The 17,529-nt window shown below is 45.1% G+C and overlaps 1 protein-coding gene across 1 annotated transcript in view; it reads right to left on the bottom strand.

The window, feature by feature from the left end:
- ZBTB41 (zinc finger and BTB domain containing 41) overlaps positions 1–17,529 on the bottom strand; it is an 82,294-nt gene that overhangs the window by 33,429 nt on the left and 31,336 nt on the right. Inside the window, exons 5-7 of the mRNA XM_082265224.1 lie at positions 12,853–12,982; positions 11,886–11,981; positions 10,530–10,636 (exon numbers count right to left, since the gene is read on the bottom strand). Coding sequence (XP_082121350.1) covers positions 10,530–10,636; positions 11,886–11,981; positions 12,853–12,982 — 333 coding nt within the window. The remainder of the gene's footprint in view (positions 1–10,529; positions 10,637–11,885; positions 11,982–12,852; positions 12,983–17,529) is intronic.

Here is a 17,529-nt window from a genome sequence, read left to right as displayed (position 1 = left end):
TTAGCTGTCAGGTAAACCCATGTGGGCTAATTTCTGGGGCCTATACTGGCCGACACTTACTTCTTTATCCTGTCAATGCCTAATATACCTCCAGTCACCAAATACTACGTTCTTAGCTGTCAGGTAAACCCATGTGGGCTAATTTTTGGGGCCTATACTGGCCGACACTTACTTCTGTATGCTGTGAATGCCTAATGAACCTTCAGCCACAGAATACTACGTTCTTAGCTGTCAGGTAAACCCATGTGGGCTAATTTTTGGGGCCTATAATGCCCGACACTTACTTCTGTATCCTGTCAATGCCTAATATACCTCCAGCCACCAAATACTACGTTCTTAGCTGTCAGGTAAACCCATGAGGGCCAATTTTTGGGGCCTATACTGGCCGACACTTACTTCTGTATCCTGTCAATGCCTAATGTACCTCCAGCCACCAAATACTACGTTCTTAGCTGTCAGGTAAACCCATGTGGGCTAATTTTTGAGGCCTTTTGATGGCCGGCACTTACTTCTGTATCCTGTGAATGCCTAATGAACCTTAAGCCACAGAATACTACGTTCTTAGCTGTCAGGTAAACCCATGAGGGCCAATTTTTGGGGCCTATACTGGCCGACACTTACTTCTGTATCCTGTCAATGCCTAATGTACCTCCAGCCACCAAATACTACGTTCTTAGCTGTCAGGTAAACCCATGTGGGCTAATTTTTGGGACCTGGAATGGCCGACACTTACTTCTGTATCCTGTGAATGCCTAATGTACCTTCAGCCACAGAATACAACGTTCTTAGCTGTCAGGTAAACGCATGTGGGCTAATTTTTGGGGCCTGTACTGGCCAACACTTACTTCTTTATCCTGTGAATGCCTAATTTTTCAGACTGGAATTGGAAATCAATGAGTCTGTAAAGGTTCCGCCAAATTGTGGAATAGATGCAGACCCATTTTACAGATGTGTGAATGGACCCTATATGTATTTGACATGTATTTACTGGCTGCTGTCAGTTCTGGCTGATTTAGGAAAAAAAAAAAAAATAAAAAATGTTTTTTGCTGTAAAAAAAAAATAAATAAATTTTTAGGGCAACTTTTCCAATTGCAATACTTCAGTTATGACATTGTCCATGTGGTGGGACTATTTGTGCACAGCTAGTAAGTCTTTTGTGGCTGCAAAAACAACCTAAAGGGTTTTAAAGTTCATCTCCCGTTAAAGTCAATGGGGCCCGCTGCGAACTTGTGGTTCACGGACATTTAAGAAAATTTGCGGCTGACGTTCGCGAACCGCCCGGCCGATGTTCGTCCATCACTACCTATTAGTATGTATCCGGAATGGCATTTATGAAAAATACCTGCCCATTAAAATTGAAATGCGTGCAATAATTTTTGCCCCTTATCAAATCTAATCGCAATGAAAAGTGCACACATGAGATCATTTTTAATATATTGTGGGGTTACTTCGTACAATTAAAAGTTAAGCACTGTTTTTTTTTTTTCAAAAATTATAAAAATATTATATAAAAAAAAAAAAACATAAAAAAGGAAAAACTCGATTTTAATTTTGATACATCACGGGACACAGAGCCATAAATCATAACATATGGGTTATATGGCCACCTACAGGTAAAGGACACTGGCAATCAATCAGAAAGGATGTCCCCCTAACTAACCCCTCCCACACAGGAAGTACCTCTGTTTTTTTGCCAGTGTCTGAAGGTGATGGTCATGGTGGAGAGTCTCCACATTTTTCTTCAAAGAAGATATGCTATATACCCCAATTAAAGATCACTGAATCTAAGGGGTTTGCAATAGGATCCATCTAAAACAGTCAATGGACTAAAAAGATGGTACCTTAGTCTCGGGGAGCAGATAAAAGGTTTTGCCTGTAATGCAGTCCTTTTTAGGCGCTGGACCCTGGGATCCGATCCCTTGGAATACCAAACCCCAAAGGCGCTCTGTGCCGGATTCTCTACAGGTCCAAGGCCATGGCCCCTCTAAAACAAGGGGACCCAGTCCTTGAAGTTCACGAAGACCAAGCTCGCTGTGATGGGTGAAGATTGGATTCCTGTTTCAAACAGAATCCTGCGGCAGGACTGGTAAGTCCAATTTAAAATATTTACACATACAGCAAGCCTTAAGGGTAAAATTGCTGGCATGATTGCAGATTGTAAATAATTTTATGCACTGTTTCCTTTAAAAGAGAACATAGACCAAGAGCCATGCAAGTCTCTGCATGAGACTATGGATGTTAAGCCTAGGCAAAATACATTTTGTTAAGCATTATTTCTTTGCATATTTTTCTGACACACTGTTTTCACCCTGTGCTGATCACCTGAGAGGTATCAGCTGTGACAAACCAATGTGTGCATGAGACTATGGATGTTAAGCTATGCAAAATACATGTTGTTAAAATCTCTAGCCTTTCCTCAGGGATTAAATGTGACAATTGTACCGATTGTGATTATATGAGCTTGTGCAGTTGTGGGATTGTTTGTTTAAACATTGTCTTTGCCTATTGTTATCACACTTGATTTTTTGGGCTGTGACAAACAAAATTCAGCCTAAGCTGCTCTCACCCCATGTGGTTGCTGTTTTCGCCGCCTTGGTGCAAAAGCGCTAGCATTTTCGTCTCCTCCCTTGTTAGCGTGTCTGTGGGGAAGGCCCATTCTCACCCGAGAATCTTCATCTTTTAAAAACAGGCGTACGCCGCATGGAGGGCATGTTTGACCGTGATTAGAATGCATGTGGACGCCACATAGCAGGCTGCGCATGCGCATTACAGCATAAATGGGCGTGATTTAGAAGGAACTGTTTCAAACGCGCTAGCCTCTGTCAGAGGCTGAGGGGGACACAGAGCAGCAGCAGCTGGGTTGCATGAGTCACTGTGGGTGTATGTTACTGGCACAAACTGGTCCTGTATCTTGGGATAATCAGTGCTGTGTGCGATAAGCTGTATAAGCTTGGCACAAGCCTTGGGTACACTGAAGTTAGAACCTCAAGTTTTTTTCTGCTACAAAGCAATGTCTGCCCGAAAAAGGGCTGGGGGGGCACAGTTGGAAGAGGCACTGTGATGCCACCATCAGGCCTTGAAGGTCCTAGCCGTGCTTCCTTTGTGTCTATTCCCTCTAAAGAGCCAGAGGTGACTAGTCAATATGAGCCATTACAATTGTCAGGCATAGTGCTTCTGCCGCAACCTACGTCACTAAGGTCGATTTGGCATCAGCATTAGCCAGCCTTGAGGGTAAGATTGCTGGCATGATTGCAGCATCACAAGGAGGGAGGAAATGTGATCGATCCTCCTCACCTGAGCCACCCCCTGAATCAGTTCAGGATTGGACATAGGATGTGGAAGAAGTAGCTGATGATGACCCTATGGAGGGTCAAGCTGAGGTTTCAACTTCTGGGGAGTCAGGGACAGAGGATTATATCAGCCTCTCAAACCCAGAGATTGTTAGTTCAGTCTCTTAGGCTCCATGTACACGGGACGTTGTAAATGGCCGTTTAGGAGCAGTTGGCCGTTTTTTTCAGAAGCCCCTGAAGCCACCTGCATGTTATCTTATCTGTCCATGTACACAGGGTCGTTTACAGTCATTTGCAGGCAGTTGAGTTCAGGGACGTTTTTTGGAACGCAATTATTTGCGTTCGAACGTGTGTTTCCCGGTGTTTCAAACGCAAAAACGGGACCGAACGTGATGAAGTACGTTCAGCCACGTTATACGTTTTTTTTTCTTCCATTCAAAATCAATGGTTCCCTATGGGAGCCTATTGATTTGAATGGAAGTCACACCGCAAGTCGGGTCTGGTATGGAATTTGAGGGTCCCCCCAAAATCCATACCAGACCCTTATCCAAGCATGCAGCCCGGTAGGACAGGAAGGGGGAGGGGACGAGCGAGCGGCCCCACCCCCCCCTGGACCATACCAGGCCACATGCCCTCACCCTGTTGGTACTTTGGGGCAGGGGCAGCTCTACACCCCCCACCTCAAAGCACCTTGCCTCCATGTTGATGAGGACAAGGGCCTCATCCCCACAACCCTGGCCGATGGTTGTCGGGGTCTGCAGGCAGGGGGCTCATCGGAATCTGGAAGCCCCCTTTACCAAGGGTGGCCCCCCCAGATCCCGGACCCCCTCCCTATATGAATGGGTATGGGGTACACTGTGCCCCTACCCATTCACCCCATAAAAGGCAGTGTATGGAAATAACGACAGGAGACGTTTTGGAAACTTTATTAAAAATCTTCATCCGGACTTCTCCGCTCTGGTCTTCTCCCTCTCCGCTCTTCTGGTCTTCTGCTCTTTTGCTGTCCAATCTTCTGCTCTTTTGCCCTCGGCTCCTCTTCTTCCTCCGGTGCTCCTCAGACAAATGTCTCCGGTGATTATGCCGGTCTCCAGTCTCTGCAGCTTGTTATATAGCCATTGTGGGCGTGGCCGCCAGGTGACATCATCAGGAGACCCCGCCCCCTCATGTCACAGATGACGTGGTGCGACTTCCATTCAAATCATTAGGCTCCCATAGGGAACCATTGATTTTGAATGGAGGCAGAAAAAACGCTGCTAAAAGCAACGTGGCCAACCGTGCAATAACGCAAATGGAAAAAGCTACTGAAAGCACGTTTAACAGCTGCTTTTTCCTGACGTCAGAACTAGCTTTGCAGCACGTTTTTTCTAACGTCCCGTGTACATGGAGCCTTACTGAAATGGTCCGGTCTGGATACCAATTTTCTCCTTTAGAGACAGCTGAGGTCTCTTTTTCCTCTGTAGGCTCATTGCGCCCTCCTCATAGTCCTCAGATGTTACCCATACATCCGCTCTTGGAGCAAGAAATGTATAATGATTGGGACTATCCTGATAGGATTTTTTTCCTCCTAAAAGGTTTTTTACTATTGTGTCCTAAGGAGGAAAAGTTTACTAAGAAACGGGATATACCCACTGTGGATGCTGCCATTTCTTCGGTTAACAAGAGTTTAACCTGACCTGTGGATATTGCCCAGGTTTTTAAAGATCCAGCAGATAAGAAGTTGGAATGTTTATTGAAAGCCTCCTTTGCGGTTGCAGATCTGCAGTACAACCAGCAGTAGTGGCCATAGGAGTTTGTTAGTCTTTAAAAGACCGTATGTGTCCAAGACTCAAGGAGAGTCTGTGGAAGATCTGTCAGATCTACCTCGCAGTTTATGTATCGCAGTAAATGCTCTTACGGACTCCATAATGCAAAATGTCACGGGTTCCTCTGATGAGAGTGGATATATGCAGAATCCTTTGGTTAAGAGTTTGTCTGCGGATTTACCATGTAAAAGGTTACTGGCTAGCTTCCCTTTTCAGGGAGAACGCCTTTTTAGCGATGGTCTGGATAAGTATATCCAAAAGATCTCGGGGGGGGGGGGTCAGAGTACGTTGCTACCTGTAAAAAGGAGGAGCAAACGCCCTTCTTTTAAGATCCCCATACTACCAGTGCTTCTAATTCCAGACAGTGGTGATGGCCTCACCCATCTGGGTCCGGAACCAAGCCTTCAGGGCAGGGTCAGAAAAAGCCCTGGGCCCAGAGATCAGCCAAGTCTTCCTCTAAGCCTACTCGGTGAAGGGGTGCCCCCACTCACTTGGGTGTTGGGGAAGGCTGCTTCGGTTCTCTAAGTTTTGGGTGGAAACGATCCAAGACAACTAGGTTATCTTCACCATTTCGCAGGGGTACAAACTGGAATTTTTGGTGTTCCTGCATCCTTGGTTTGTAAAGTCAAGTATATTGACATATCCCCTAAAAAGCAGGTCTCTCTTTCTGGCATTGGACCAGCTGAGGGCCCCAAGAGTGATGACGGAGGTTCCGGAAGATGAAAGATTCAGGGGTTTTTACTCAAACATGTTCATAATCCCCAAACCAAGCGGGGATGCGAGACCTATTCTGGATCTCAAAGCTCTAAACCAGTTTTGGAGTCAATTCATTCAGTCATAGCCTCTCTGCAGGGAGAGGAATTTCTGGCATGCATAGACATCAAGGATGCACATCTTCATATATTCCAGGCCCAAAGGTTTCTATGCTTTGCAAAAGAAAACCATCATTTTCAGTTTGTGGCCCTGACCATCGTGTTAGCCACAGCTCCAAGAGTGTTCACAAAGAACCTAGCTCCAGTATTAGCTGTTCTAAGGTCCTGAGGGTCATCTGGAATAGGAAATCTGGACAATCTATTACTTATAGATTGATCGGCTTTAGCTCTAAGCCGAAATGTCCTCCAGACAGTACGGTTCCTAGAAAGTCTAAGTTGAATACTGAACTTGGCAAAAGTCTGCATTACAGTCGGTCCAGAGCCCAGAATATCTGGGTCTTCTTGCGGACACAGTACAGGCAAAGAGATTCTTGCCACCAAGAAAGGTCATAGACCTGAAGGATCTGGTTCGGTCCGTAGTAAGGCTGAGAGATCCTTCTATACGTCTTTGCATGAAGTCATTGGGGAAGATGGTGTCCGCACTCAATTCCATGCCAGACCCTTACAGAACAACATGGCCCGGAAGGGTTCAGTCTCTGGACTGGTCCATGTCTCTGGTACAAGGAGTACGTCAGAGTCTGAATTGGTGGTTGATAGCCAGAAATCTGGAGAAAGGGAAATCCTTTCTTCCAGTAACCTAGAAGGTGGTGACTACAGATGCCAGTCTCTCCGGCTAAGGAATGGTTCTGGAGGAAGCCACTGTCCAGGGGAAATGGTCTTGGGTAGAGAGAGGTCTCCCCATCAACATTCTGGAAATCCGAGCAGTCAGTCGGGCTTTGAAATACTAGATGCCCAGACTTCGGGGTCACCCTGTCAGGGTGCAATCCAACAATGCCATGGCCGTGGCTTAGATCAACCTCAAGGAGGCACAAAGTGTCAGTCAGCCCAGAAAGAGGTGGATATCATCCTATCCTGGGCAGAGAAGTTTGTGCCATGCCTGACAGCAGTTTTTATTCCAGGAATAGAGAACTGGCAGGCTGATTTTCTCAGCGGTCAACAGATGTTTTCGGAGGAATGGTCCTTACATCCCGAGATTTTTCAATCAATCTGCCTACGCTGGGGGGTCCCAGACTTAGATCTGTTGGTATCCAGGTTAACAACAAGTTGAAAAGATTTGTGCCCAGGTCCAGGGATCCACACGGAGTCAGAGTGGATGCTTTAGTGACTCCATGGGAGGAGTATTCCCTGATTTAAGCCTTTCCTTCGATGCAGCTGATACCACGTCTGTTCCGCAGGATACAGCTAGAGGGGAAACCAGTAATCCAGGTAGCTCCGGCATAGCCGAGGAGGGTTTGGTATGCACAAATCCAAAGGTTGGCAGTGACAAGGCCTTGGGCTCTTCTACTGCATCCGGACCTACTCTCTCTAGGTCTGATATTCCACCCCGCTGTACAATTACAGCGGGTTGGGGCGGCTTGGCTATTGAAGCCTTAATTTTGAAGGAGCAGGGTGTATCTGGCCCTGCAGTTTATACCCTGATAAATATGCTGGGAAACCAGTCTCTAGAAATATTTATTACAGGGTCTGGAAATCCTACATTACCTGGTGTGAAGCCAGGAAATTACATCCCCACACATATATCCGGAGAATTCTAGCTTTCCTTCAAGCAGGGGTAGATATGAAACTAGCCTTGAGCACTATTAAATATTAAAGCCTTATTGGTTTTCTTCCAAGAACCGATTGCTTCCCATTCGTTGGTTCAGACCTTCGTCCGGGGAATGTTACGTTTGCTTCCATATGTGAAGCCACCATTATGTCCTTGGGACTTAAAATTGGCGCTGGCAGTTTTACAAAGACAGCCTTTTGAACCTCTGGGGCAGGTTCCTCTGGTTCTTCTGACCTGATGGCGATGTGCCAAGGAGGCACCTACTCCTCTGGTAGAATGGAGTCAATTCATTCAGTCATAGCCTCTCTGCAGGGGAGTCTGATCCACCCAACAGATCCCAGACAGCAGCTACCAGCAACATGTTCCAATGCGACCCAGCCAGGAGCTTGCTTAAAACGATGTGAAAACGTTCACATGCAGGCCCGTGACATCCTCAGCAAGCACCGCTCTCATAGCCACATGGAAAGCTGGCAGAGACAGGTAAAACCAAAACTGCAGAACAGCGCCATTTAGGGACCAAAATGGAACTACAGCTAGGAAAAAAAATTAGCTTTTTTTCCTTCCCTTAAATCTGTTTCCATGAGAAAGGAATACCTTACCAGTCCCGCTGCAGGACCCAATCTTCACTCATCACGGCAAGCTTGGTCAATCTGACCTTCAAGGACCGAGTCCCCCTTTTTAATGGGGTCCATTCCCTTGGACCTGTAGAGCACCCCGCTGAAAACTCCTTGGAATAATAAAAAAAAATCGGATTTTTGTAAGATCTTACCGTAAAATCCTTTTCTCTTAGCTCATTGACAGACGTAGTCTTCTTGATTCACATCAATTGGGTTATGTTGTCTCCGCAGGAGTAGGACTAGGCAGAAAGAAAAAACGTTCTGGCTCCACCCTAGGGGCAGTCCCAGAGGGTATATCCTCCCTCTCTCTGCTACAAGGAATCAGTTCTGTCACAAAGCAGCAACAGAGAATTTAACCCAACCCAACTCAATGATAGAGGGGCGGGTACTACGTCTGTCAATGAGCTAAGAGAAAAGGATTTTACGGTAAGATCTTACAAAAATCCGATTTTCTCTGTCGCTCATTGACAGCCGTAGTCTTCTTGATTCACATCAATTGGGACATCCAGAAGCAGTGCCACAAATGAGGGGTGGGATTGACAGAAATCAAAATCCAATCTAGAAGGCCCAACCGGTGCCAACTAGAAGTTTTAAAGGCTCATTATAAACAAAGAATGAGACTCAAATAAAAATTTTCAACGGAAAAAAACCCTCGAGGTAGACCACTGGTCTCCTCAAATGGCGGCCTGCAAAATCTTGCGGCCAAACGAGGCATCAGACGATGCCATTACATCAACTTTATAATGTTTTGTAAAGGTATGCACCGACGACCAGGTAGCCGCCTTGCACACCTGGACCACTGACGCCTGATGGCGAAAGGCCCATGACGCACTAAGTGCCCGCGTGGAGTGCGCCTTAACAGGGAACGGGGGCTCCCGACCCTTAATAGAATAAGCCTGTACCACCGTCTGTCTGATCCATTTGGAAATAGTCGCGGCAGATGCAGGCAACTAGACAGAAAAAAACTGATTCCTTGTAGCAGAGAGAGGGAGGATATACCCTCTGGGACTGCCCCTAGGGTGGAGCCAGGACGTTTTTTCTTTCTGCCTAGTCCTACTCCTGCGGAGACAACATAACCCAATTGATGTGAATCAAGAAGACTACGTCTGTCAATGAGCGACAGAGAAACAGGGTTTAATTACTAGGGTCCAGTGCCCAAATGGGTCACATTACAGGCAAAACCTCGGATCTTCTCTAGCCGAGGCTCAGGTACCACTCTTTTAGCGCTTAGCCAATTGAATGGATCCGAAAGAACGCCCAATTACTGGGACATCTCTTGAGATTTTAAAGAGCTTTAACTGCCATAATCACCACCTTCAAGACACTGGTGAAAAAACTGAGGTTCTTCCTGTATGAGAGGGGTTATATGGGAGGAACTTACTGTCTATTGGTTGCCAGTGTCTAGTGTCTATTGGTTGCCAGTGTTCATCCACCTGTGTCCTGTGATATACGATAAAGAAAAACATTTTTACTCACCTAGATGGAGAACATCGGATTGATGCTGCATCTGTCTCCTGCTGGCTTGAAGACTGAGTGATCAAAGACCGCTGATGATCACTCGGTTCTCAGTCTTCAGTGAGCAGAGAGGTGGTCACTGTCAGTCAGACTGTCTGTGCCTCGAGCGCTTACTGGAGTGCTGGGCTGTGGAGGAGGTGGGAGTGGCTGGCTCAAGCTCTTAGAGGCTTGCTGAGAAGCTGAACCAGGTGTGGGTCTAGGGTTGTTGGTGGCTTCCGACTGTATTGTTGCAATCTTTTCCCTGCCTGGACTGGCTCTCTGAGGTCAGCTGACAGCGGCCTTCAGCCTGTCTGCTGAAAACGGGTCACAGGAGTGCAGAACAAAGTGCAGCTAAAACAAGCTGTACTAACCTCAGCAAGCATAAACACTACTAAAAAAAAAAAAGACAAAAGTTAAGGGTTTTTTTCTTTTAAATAATTAAAAAAAAAAAAAAAAGCACGCCATACTAACCTTAATCTATTTTTACCTGCTGATAGATAATTATGCAGCAGAGTAAAGAAATCTTCAACATCTTGATCCAGCGGAGCTATAGAGAGATGTCCTAACTTCTAAGGACACTACACTAAACTGGGCTTATTCAGTATGTGGTTGGGGTATAGCCACTAGGAGAAGCTGTAGGGTTATCCTAGTGTCCCCCCTCCTAGAGTACCAGCATATACTCGGAGGTCTGCTGTGTCCCCCTTAACGAATGCTAAGAAAAATGGGAATACTGGTAAAGCAGTGAAAAGGCTAAATAAAGTTACTAGGTGCCTCTTTTCAGTAGTACCAAAATATAACTAGGAACTGTATTTTCCTGGTGATGGATACAAATGAAAAACAAACTTACCAGAATGTATCTTCTTGTGTTTAGTGAGATGATCATGTCGTATAAAGGTCTTCCCACAGTCTTCACACTCATAACGCTTGTCATCATGATGAACACGAATATGTAGCCTAAGATACAAAATAAAGTTTTTCCCTTTTACTACATAAGTGCAAAATCTAAAAATGTATTGTGTCATTTTCTTTTAATTTGAAATAAGTAAATTTAGCCCAAACTTTTCATCTCTTTTTTTTTCCAACTCTTTTTTATTTTACATATAGTAGGAAATGATTAGACCCCCTATCAGCTTGTTTTATTCTGTTCTACTGGGAAGATTTCCCTTCACTTCCAGACCCAAGGACGAAACAGAAAGAGGAAATCATCTTTTGGAAAGTGACATATTCAGGTTTCCCTAGAGGAAACATTTCCCCTACCTTCTGTTCTGGTGGGAACCAACAAACTCATTTTCTGTTCAGATAAAAGTGGTCTCCTGGACAAACAGATACAACAATAAAATAGACCAAAAAGATTCTAATTCTTCCTTACTCTATCCAAACCAAAAAAAGGGGGTTTTTGTTAAAGATATAATATAAAAAAAAAGTAATTCAAAAGCACTATATGCATTTAAAAATCAACTCCAGCACAAAAAAAAACAAAAAAAACAAATCAGTATCCAAAATGTAATATAAAAAAGCAGCTCCAGTTGCAACATTTGCCCCGTCAGGCTGTCCCCTGCAGTAAATTCTCTCTGCGATTAGATGCTACAGCTTTCCCTTACTGAATGATTGCCGGCATCATTCAACAAACCTAATCCCAGGGCATTAAGGACCTTGGGAAGTGCATCAACAGGCCGTCCTGGATTCACAGAATGTACCAGAGACAGCGCCACATTATCATAGGACACCACTCCCTGCAACATTCAAGATCCACCCACTGCAGGGAACAGCTAAGGAGGAAGTGAAATCATAACATCATGCAACTGGACCAAAGACTGCTAGGAAAAAAAAAAAGGTATTTGAAGTTTAAAGGACACATAACATACAAATGCTGAAAAATACAACTTTTTCTGTGAAAGATCCTTTCTTGGTGCACCCATTTCTCACAGAGTAAACAGAATTACATTTAGCTCATCTGTGTAGCCACTCCTTCACCAGATATGTCATCAGTCAGCACAATGCCATGAAGGAGGTTGCCATAGACATAGACGCATGGCTAGAAGGTGTTCGGTCCACAGTTTGATGTTTGTTGCAAAAGGGCAGGTAAAATCATCCATTTATTATATTTAGGAATTGTATTACTTACTTGTTTTAAAATGTTTAGTCAAATCTGAGTTTCTCCGTAATTTAAAAAAATGATCATCGTAATGTGTTGTTTACTTACCTGTATGAGCTACCATGGCGGAAATTCTGCCCACAAATACTGCACAGGTGTGGCTTTTCCCCACTGTGAATCCTAAGATGTTCCTTTAATGTGGTCCTTTAAAAAAAATGCATAAATAGCTCAATTTAATTGTGCATATAACAAGTACAGTGATGGCAGGCAGTTTGAGTACTGAACTAGCAAGAGCTGAAATACAGTATATACTTTTTATTCTGGAAAAAAAAATTAGTTAGATCATGGACATTACTTCACCTGCCAACTGTATGGAGACAACAGTGATACATGTTTTACTTTATAGGAGACTTGTACACTCTATTAAACCTGACCAGACTACTTAAAGCGTAACTCCCCTTTAGTTGAGAAAAAAATATTCCCCTCTGGGTGATCTATGTGCATTGCAAGGATTTTAACAAACTTATTTGCAGATTCCTACCTTTTGTTATTCTGAAGAAATCACAAATTGTTCCTCTGTGCCCCTGTGCTAAGTCTAATAGGAGTGGTTTCCTAATTATCAATCAGCCAGTGCAGGGCACTAATGAGGAAAGCTGCTGGGCCTGCATCCCTTTAGACGTGCTCCTATTGGGAGTATCTCACTAAAAATGACAGGTTTGTTGCAGGGGATGCCAAAAATCTGACTTGCACCTTTCAGACATCTGCAGACGTCTGGGAAAAATCAGTGATCCAATAACCCAAGCAGGAAATTATGTTTCTGGGGGAAATTCTGTACACATTCTGTGTACAGAACAACTCCAGGTAGCCATATTGCATTGCATTTTCAGAAAATTACAGCGGCTGCAAATTGAAAAAGGAAAGGTATTTTTTAAACACATTCAAATTACAATATGATCGGTGTCTCAATTGTATACACGAAATTATTTTTTCTTTGTTATTTTCCCCCCCAACGAAAGTGGAGTTACCCTTTAAAGAAAAGCTTTCCTCCACCTCACTCCTAACTTCACCAACTTACCTTTCTCTTACGGATTTCCCACAGATAAAGCAGCTATACTTTCTCTTTCCACAATGTGTATACTCAATATGGCGTCTCAGATTTCCAGAGTCATTGAACTGACGTCCACAGATATCACAAGGAAAGGGACCTGAAATAAAATAAAAAATCTCTGCATCAATTACATGTTTAGCTGTGTTAACCACTTGCCGGCCAGCCGCCGTACTTATACGGTGGCAGGTTGGTTATGTCCCACAAAACGACGTCCCATTTCACAGGACAGCTAGTAGGGGCGCGTGCACACGCCAATTGGCCACGGGGGGAGCCAATCAGCGGGTCCATCAGTCGCGATGTCCGCTGGGCGACCGCGATCGCTCCCAGTGGAGACAGAACAGCGGTCTGCCGACATGAATACGGCAGACTGCTGTTCCGTCAGTGATGAACACAGGGATTCTGTGTTCCTCCTATTTAGGAACACAAGTCTCTGTGTTCATCCAGCAAGCCATATCCCACACAGTTAGAAAGCACCCCACTAGGGACACATTTAACCCTTTGATCGACCCTGGTGTTAACCCTTTCCCAGCCAGTGTCATTAGTACAGTAATAGTGCATATTTTTAGCACCGATTACTGTAGTATGTCACTGGTCCCCCCAAAAGTGTCAAAAATGTCAGGTGTCCCATCTGTCCCCTGCAATGTCGCAGTCCCACTAAAAATCGCTGATCGCCGCCATTAATAGTAAAAAAAAAAATTAAACAGATAATAGATAAAAATGATATAAATATTTCCCCTAGTTTGAAGACGCAATAACTTTTGCACAAATCAATCAATATACACTTATTGGGATTTTTTTTTTTTACCAAAAATATGTAGCAGAATACATACTGTATTGGCCTAAAATTATGAAAATAAAATGGGATTTTTGACTTACCGTAAAATCCATTTCCCTGATGTTTGACAGACACAGCTCCTGATTCTTCCTAACCATTGGGTTATGCTGCCCCCTACAGGAGTAGGACACTAGGCAGGAAAAAAAAAAAAAAAACTTTGACTACACCTATGGGGCAGTCCCAGGGGGTATACTCCCACTTCCTGCTATAGGTACATGCAGCGTCAGAAGAAAAAAAAACAACTCCATAGAGGGGCGGCTGTGTCCATCAATGAACATCAGAGAAATGGATTTTATGGTAAGTAAAAAACCCTATTTTCTCTTTCATTCGTTGACGGACACAGCTCCTGATTCTTCTTAATCATTGGGACGTCCCAAAGCAGTGTCAAACACCAGGGGTGGGAAACAGCAGAAAAAAAATTCCCAAGGCTAACCATAGCCAACCAGGTAACATGGAGCTCAACCATAAACCATTGGAGTTCACCGGAAAAAACAATACACCCTCAAAGAGGACAAGGTCCCATAAACAGCAGCCAGCAAAAAACTTTCGGCCAAAAGAAGCATCCGCAGATGTCAACACAATCACTTTACAAAAGCTTTGTAAAAGCGTGCACCGATGACTAGGTGGCCGCCTTGCAAACCTGCGTCACTGACGCTTGATGATGGAAAGCCCAGGCGACACTAAGCGCCCTTGGGATTTGCTTGAGACTTGCACATGTGTGACTTACTCCCATGTCTGGACTAATTTGGGTCCACAGTCTCTGGTGAGTGCATAATAATCTACCTTCTGATGGTGTTGGGATCTGGCAACTACTGTGATCATCATACACATCACTCTGGATTATTTATTTTACTTCACACATGGGATTTATTTTTGTTTTTTTTCCACCTTTTTATCATTTATTCGATAATCTTCAGTGAGCTTTTTGTATTCTTTACTTTTTTAGCGCTGCACTATTTATTGTTCAAAATAATAAAAAAGGAGGAAAAAAAAAATCCATTTAAAATTGAAAAAATTCTCCTGACTAGGCAGAAAAAAACTTGAGTACCTATAGCAGGAAGTGGGAGTATACCCCCTGGGACTGCCCAATAGGCGTAGTCTAAACCAATGGTTAAGAAGAATCAGGAGCTGTGTCCATCAATGAATGAAAGAGAAATTAGATTTTTAATTTTTTTTTTTATTGGGAATGTTTTATAGCAGAAAGTTAAAGAAAATGGGATTTTTGACTTACCGTAAAATCCATTTCTCTGATGAGCAGGACACTAGGCAGAAAAAAGCTCTGGCTACACCTATGGGCAGTCCCAGGGGATATACTTCCTCTCTCTGCTATAGGTACTCCATTTTGCTAGAAGCAGTGTTAGAAGAATACAACTCCACAGAAGGGTGGGTGCTTTGTCCGTCAATGAACATCAGATAAATGGATCTTACGGTAAGACAAAAATCCAATTTTCTCTGTCATTTATTGACGGACACAGCTCCTGATATTCTTAACCATTGGGACGTCCCAAAGCAGTGTTAAACATGAGGGGTGGGAACAGTGAAAAAGAAAATTCCCAAGGCATACTATAGCCAACCAGGTAAACAGATGCTCAACCAAAACATCTGGAGCTCATCTGAAAAAAAAAATAAAAAAATACGCTCTCAAAGAGGACCAGGTCCTCTAAACAGAAGCCTGAAAAACCTTATGGCCAAAGGAAGCATCCACAGATGTCAACACATCCACTTTATAGAACTTTGTAAAAGTGTGCCCCGACGACCAGGTGGCTGCCTTGCAAACCTGCGTCACTGACGCCTGATGATGGAAGGCCCTGTAGAGGAGTGCCTGAGTAGAGAGCACTTTGACAGGGAAAGGAGGAACCTGATGTCTGATCCATCTGAAAATGATCGCAGAGGAAGCGGACAACCCATTCCGAGGCCCATCCGTAAGCACAAATAGTGAGTCTGACTTCCTAAAGAACTCCGTAGCCGTCAGGTACATCCTAATTGCCCGGACCACATCCAAGGCATGCAAAGCAATTTCCTTCGGATGTTTTGGCCTGGGGCACAGGGAAGGGAACACAATGTCTCCATTCACGAGAAAATCAGACCCCAACCTTAGGAAGGAACAACGAACAGGGGCGAAGAACCAGGTTATCCCTGTGAACCACCAAGTAAGGTGATTGACAGGATAACGCCACCAATTTTGGCACCCTGCGCGCAGAAGTGATAGCCGCCAAGAAGGCCACCTTCTGGGAGCAGGGGAATCTCTCGAAGCAGGGGAATCTCCCGAAGATTCTCAAAAGGAGAATTCTGAAAGACAGAGCATCAAATTGAGGTCCCAAGGCGGCAATGGAGACAGCACTGGAGGGGCCAAGTGCCTAACTCCCTGAAGATAGTACTCAAGACCAGTTTATTTTCAACCCCCCCCCCCCCCCCCGTTGAAGGAAGGTCAAGATTTGAGCCACCGATAAAGAGCGAGGATGAACCCCAAGACACTCACACTACGCAATATACGACTTCCACGTATGATGGTAGATTTTCCAAGCTTTTAACATCGTTGGAATCACCAACGCAGACAAACCTCTATCCATCAGTACCTGGTGTTCAATAGCCAAGCCGTTAAAGCCAGCGACTGTAAAGCAGGATGGAAGATTGGTCCTTGGGACAGCAGATCCTCCCTGGGAGGAAGCTTCCAAGGAATGTCGGCGACCAGCTGCACCAGATCGGCGTACCAAGCCCGGTGAGACTTGTCCAGAGCCACTAAGATGACCGGAATCCCTTCTGCCTCGATCCTGCGTAGAAGTCTTGGCAGAAGCTTGAGAGGAGGGAAGGCATAAATCAGACAATACTGACCCAACGGGGCAACCAGCGCTTCTGTGGCGTCCGCCAGAGGATCCCGTGACCGAGCCACAAACCTCAGCACCTTTCGGTTTAGCCAGAGACGCCAACAGATCCACCTCGGGGATGCCCCACCAGAGACACAACTGATGAAACACCTTCGGATGAAGGGACCACTCCCCTTCGTCCAACGCCTGCCGACTGAGATAATCCACCTGCCAGTTTTCCAACCGGGAATGTGTACGATGGAGAGGGCTGGAAGAAACCGTTGTGCCCACCTTAGAATGCCGCCAAGACACTTCTTGTGCCCCCTTTGGTGATTGATATAAGCCACGGCCGTGGCATTGTCCAACGGAATACGCACTGGACATCCCGGAAGACGATCCGTCCAATGGTCCAGGCACAGTCTGATTGCTCAGAGTTCCAGGACATTGATTGGTAGTCTGGACTCTTCAAGTGTCCAGAGCCTCTGAGCAGATTTTTTGCCAAGGACGCCTCCCCAACCGGAAAGGCTGGCATCCGTGTGACCACTGTCCATTACAAGGGGAGGAAGGATTTGCCCAGCCGAAGCGCCGGAGAACAAAGCCACTATATCAGGGACTCCTTCGATCCATGGCTCAGCCGGATCGGATGGTCCAGAGACTGTGGAGTCTTGTCCCATTTGGCCAGAATCTCCCTTTGCAGGGACCTCGTAAGGAACTGTAAAAACTGAACCACCTCGATGGTAGATACCATCAGGCCCAGCACCCGCATGCAAGTCCAGAGGGATGACCATCTGCTGGACAGCAGAAGACAAATTGCAGCCTGAAATTTCTGAAACTTGTCCAGAGGAAGGAGCACTCTGGCTAAGGCCGAGTCCAGAGTCAGACCCAGATAGTCCAGCTTTGTGGATGGAACCAGAGTAGACTTCTGAAAATTCAGAAGAGTTTGTATGGTGATTTCCAGGTTTTCCACCAGAACAGTAGGAGACTCCGCTCGCAGAAGGAGGTCGT

The sequence above is a fragment of the Pelophylax lessonae genome (genome assembly GCF_965119305.1).
Source record: "Pelophylax lessonae genome assembly, chromosome: 8".
In the NCBI taxonomy this organism is placed as follows: domain Eukaryota; kingdom Metazoa; phylum Chordata; class Amphibia; order Anura; family Ranidae; genus Pelophylax; species Pelophylax lessonae.
The sequence above is the reverse complement of the archived record's forward strand: the minus strand, read 5'-3'. Positions and strand labels throughout refer to the sequence as shown.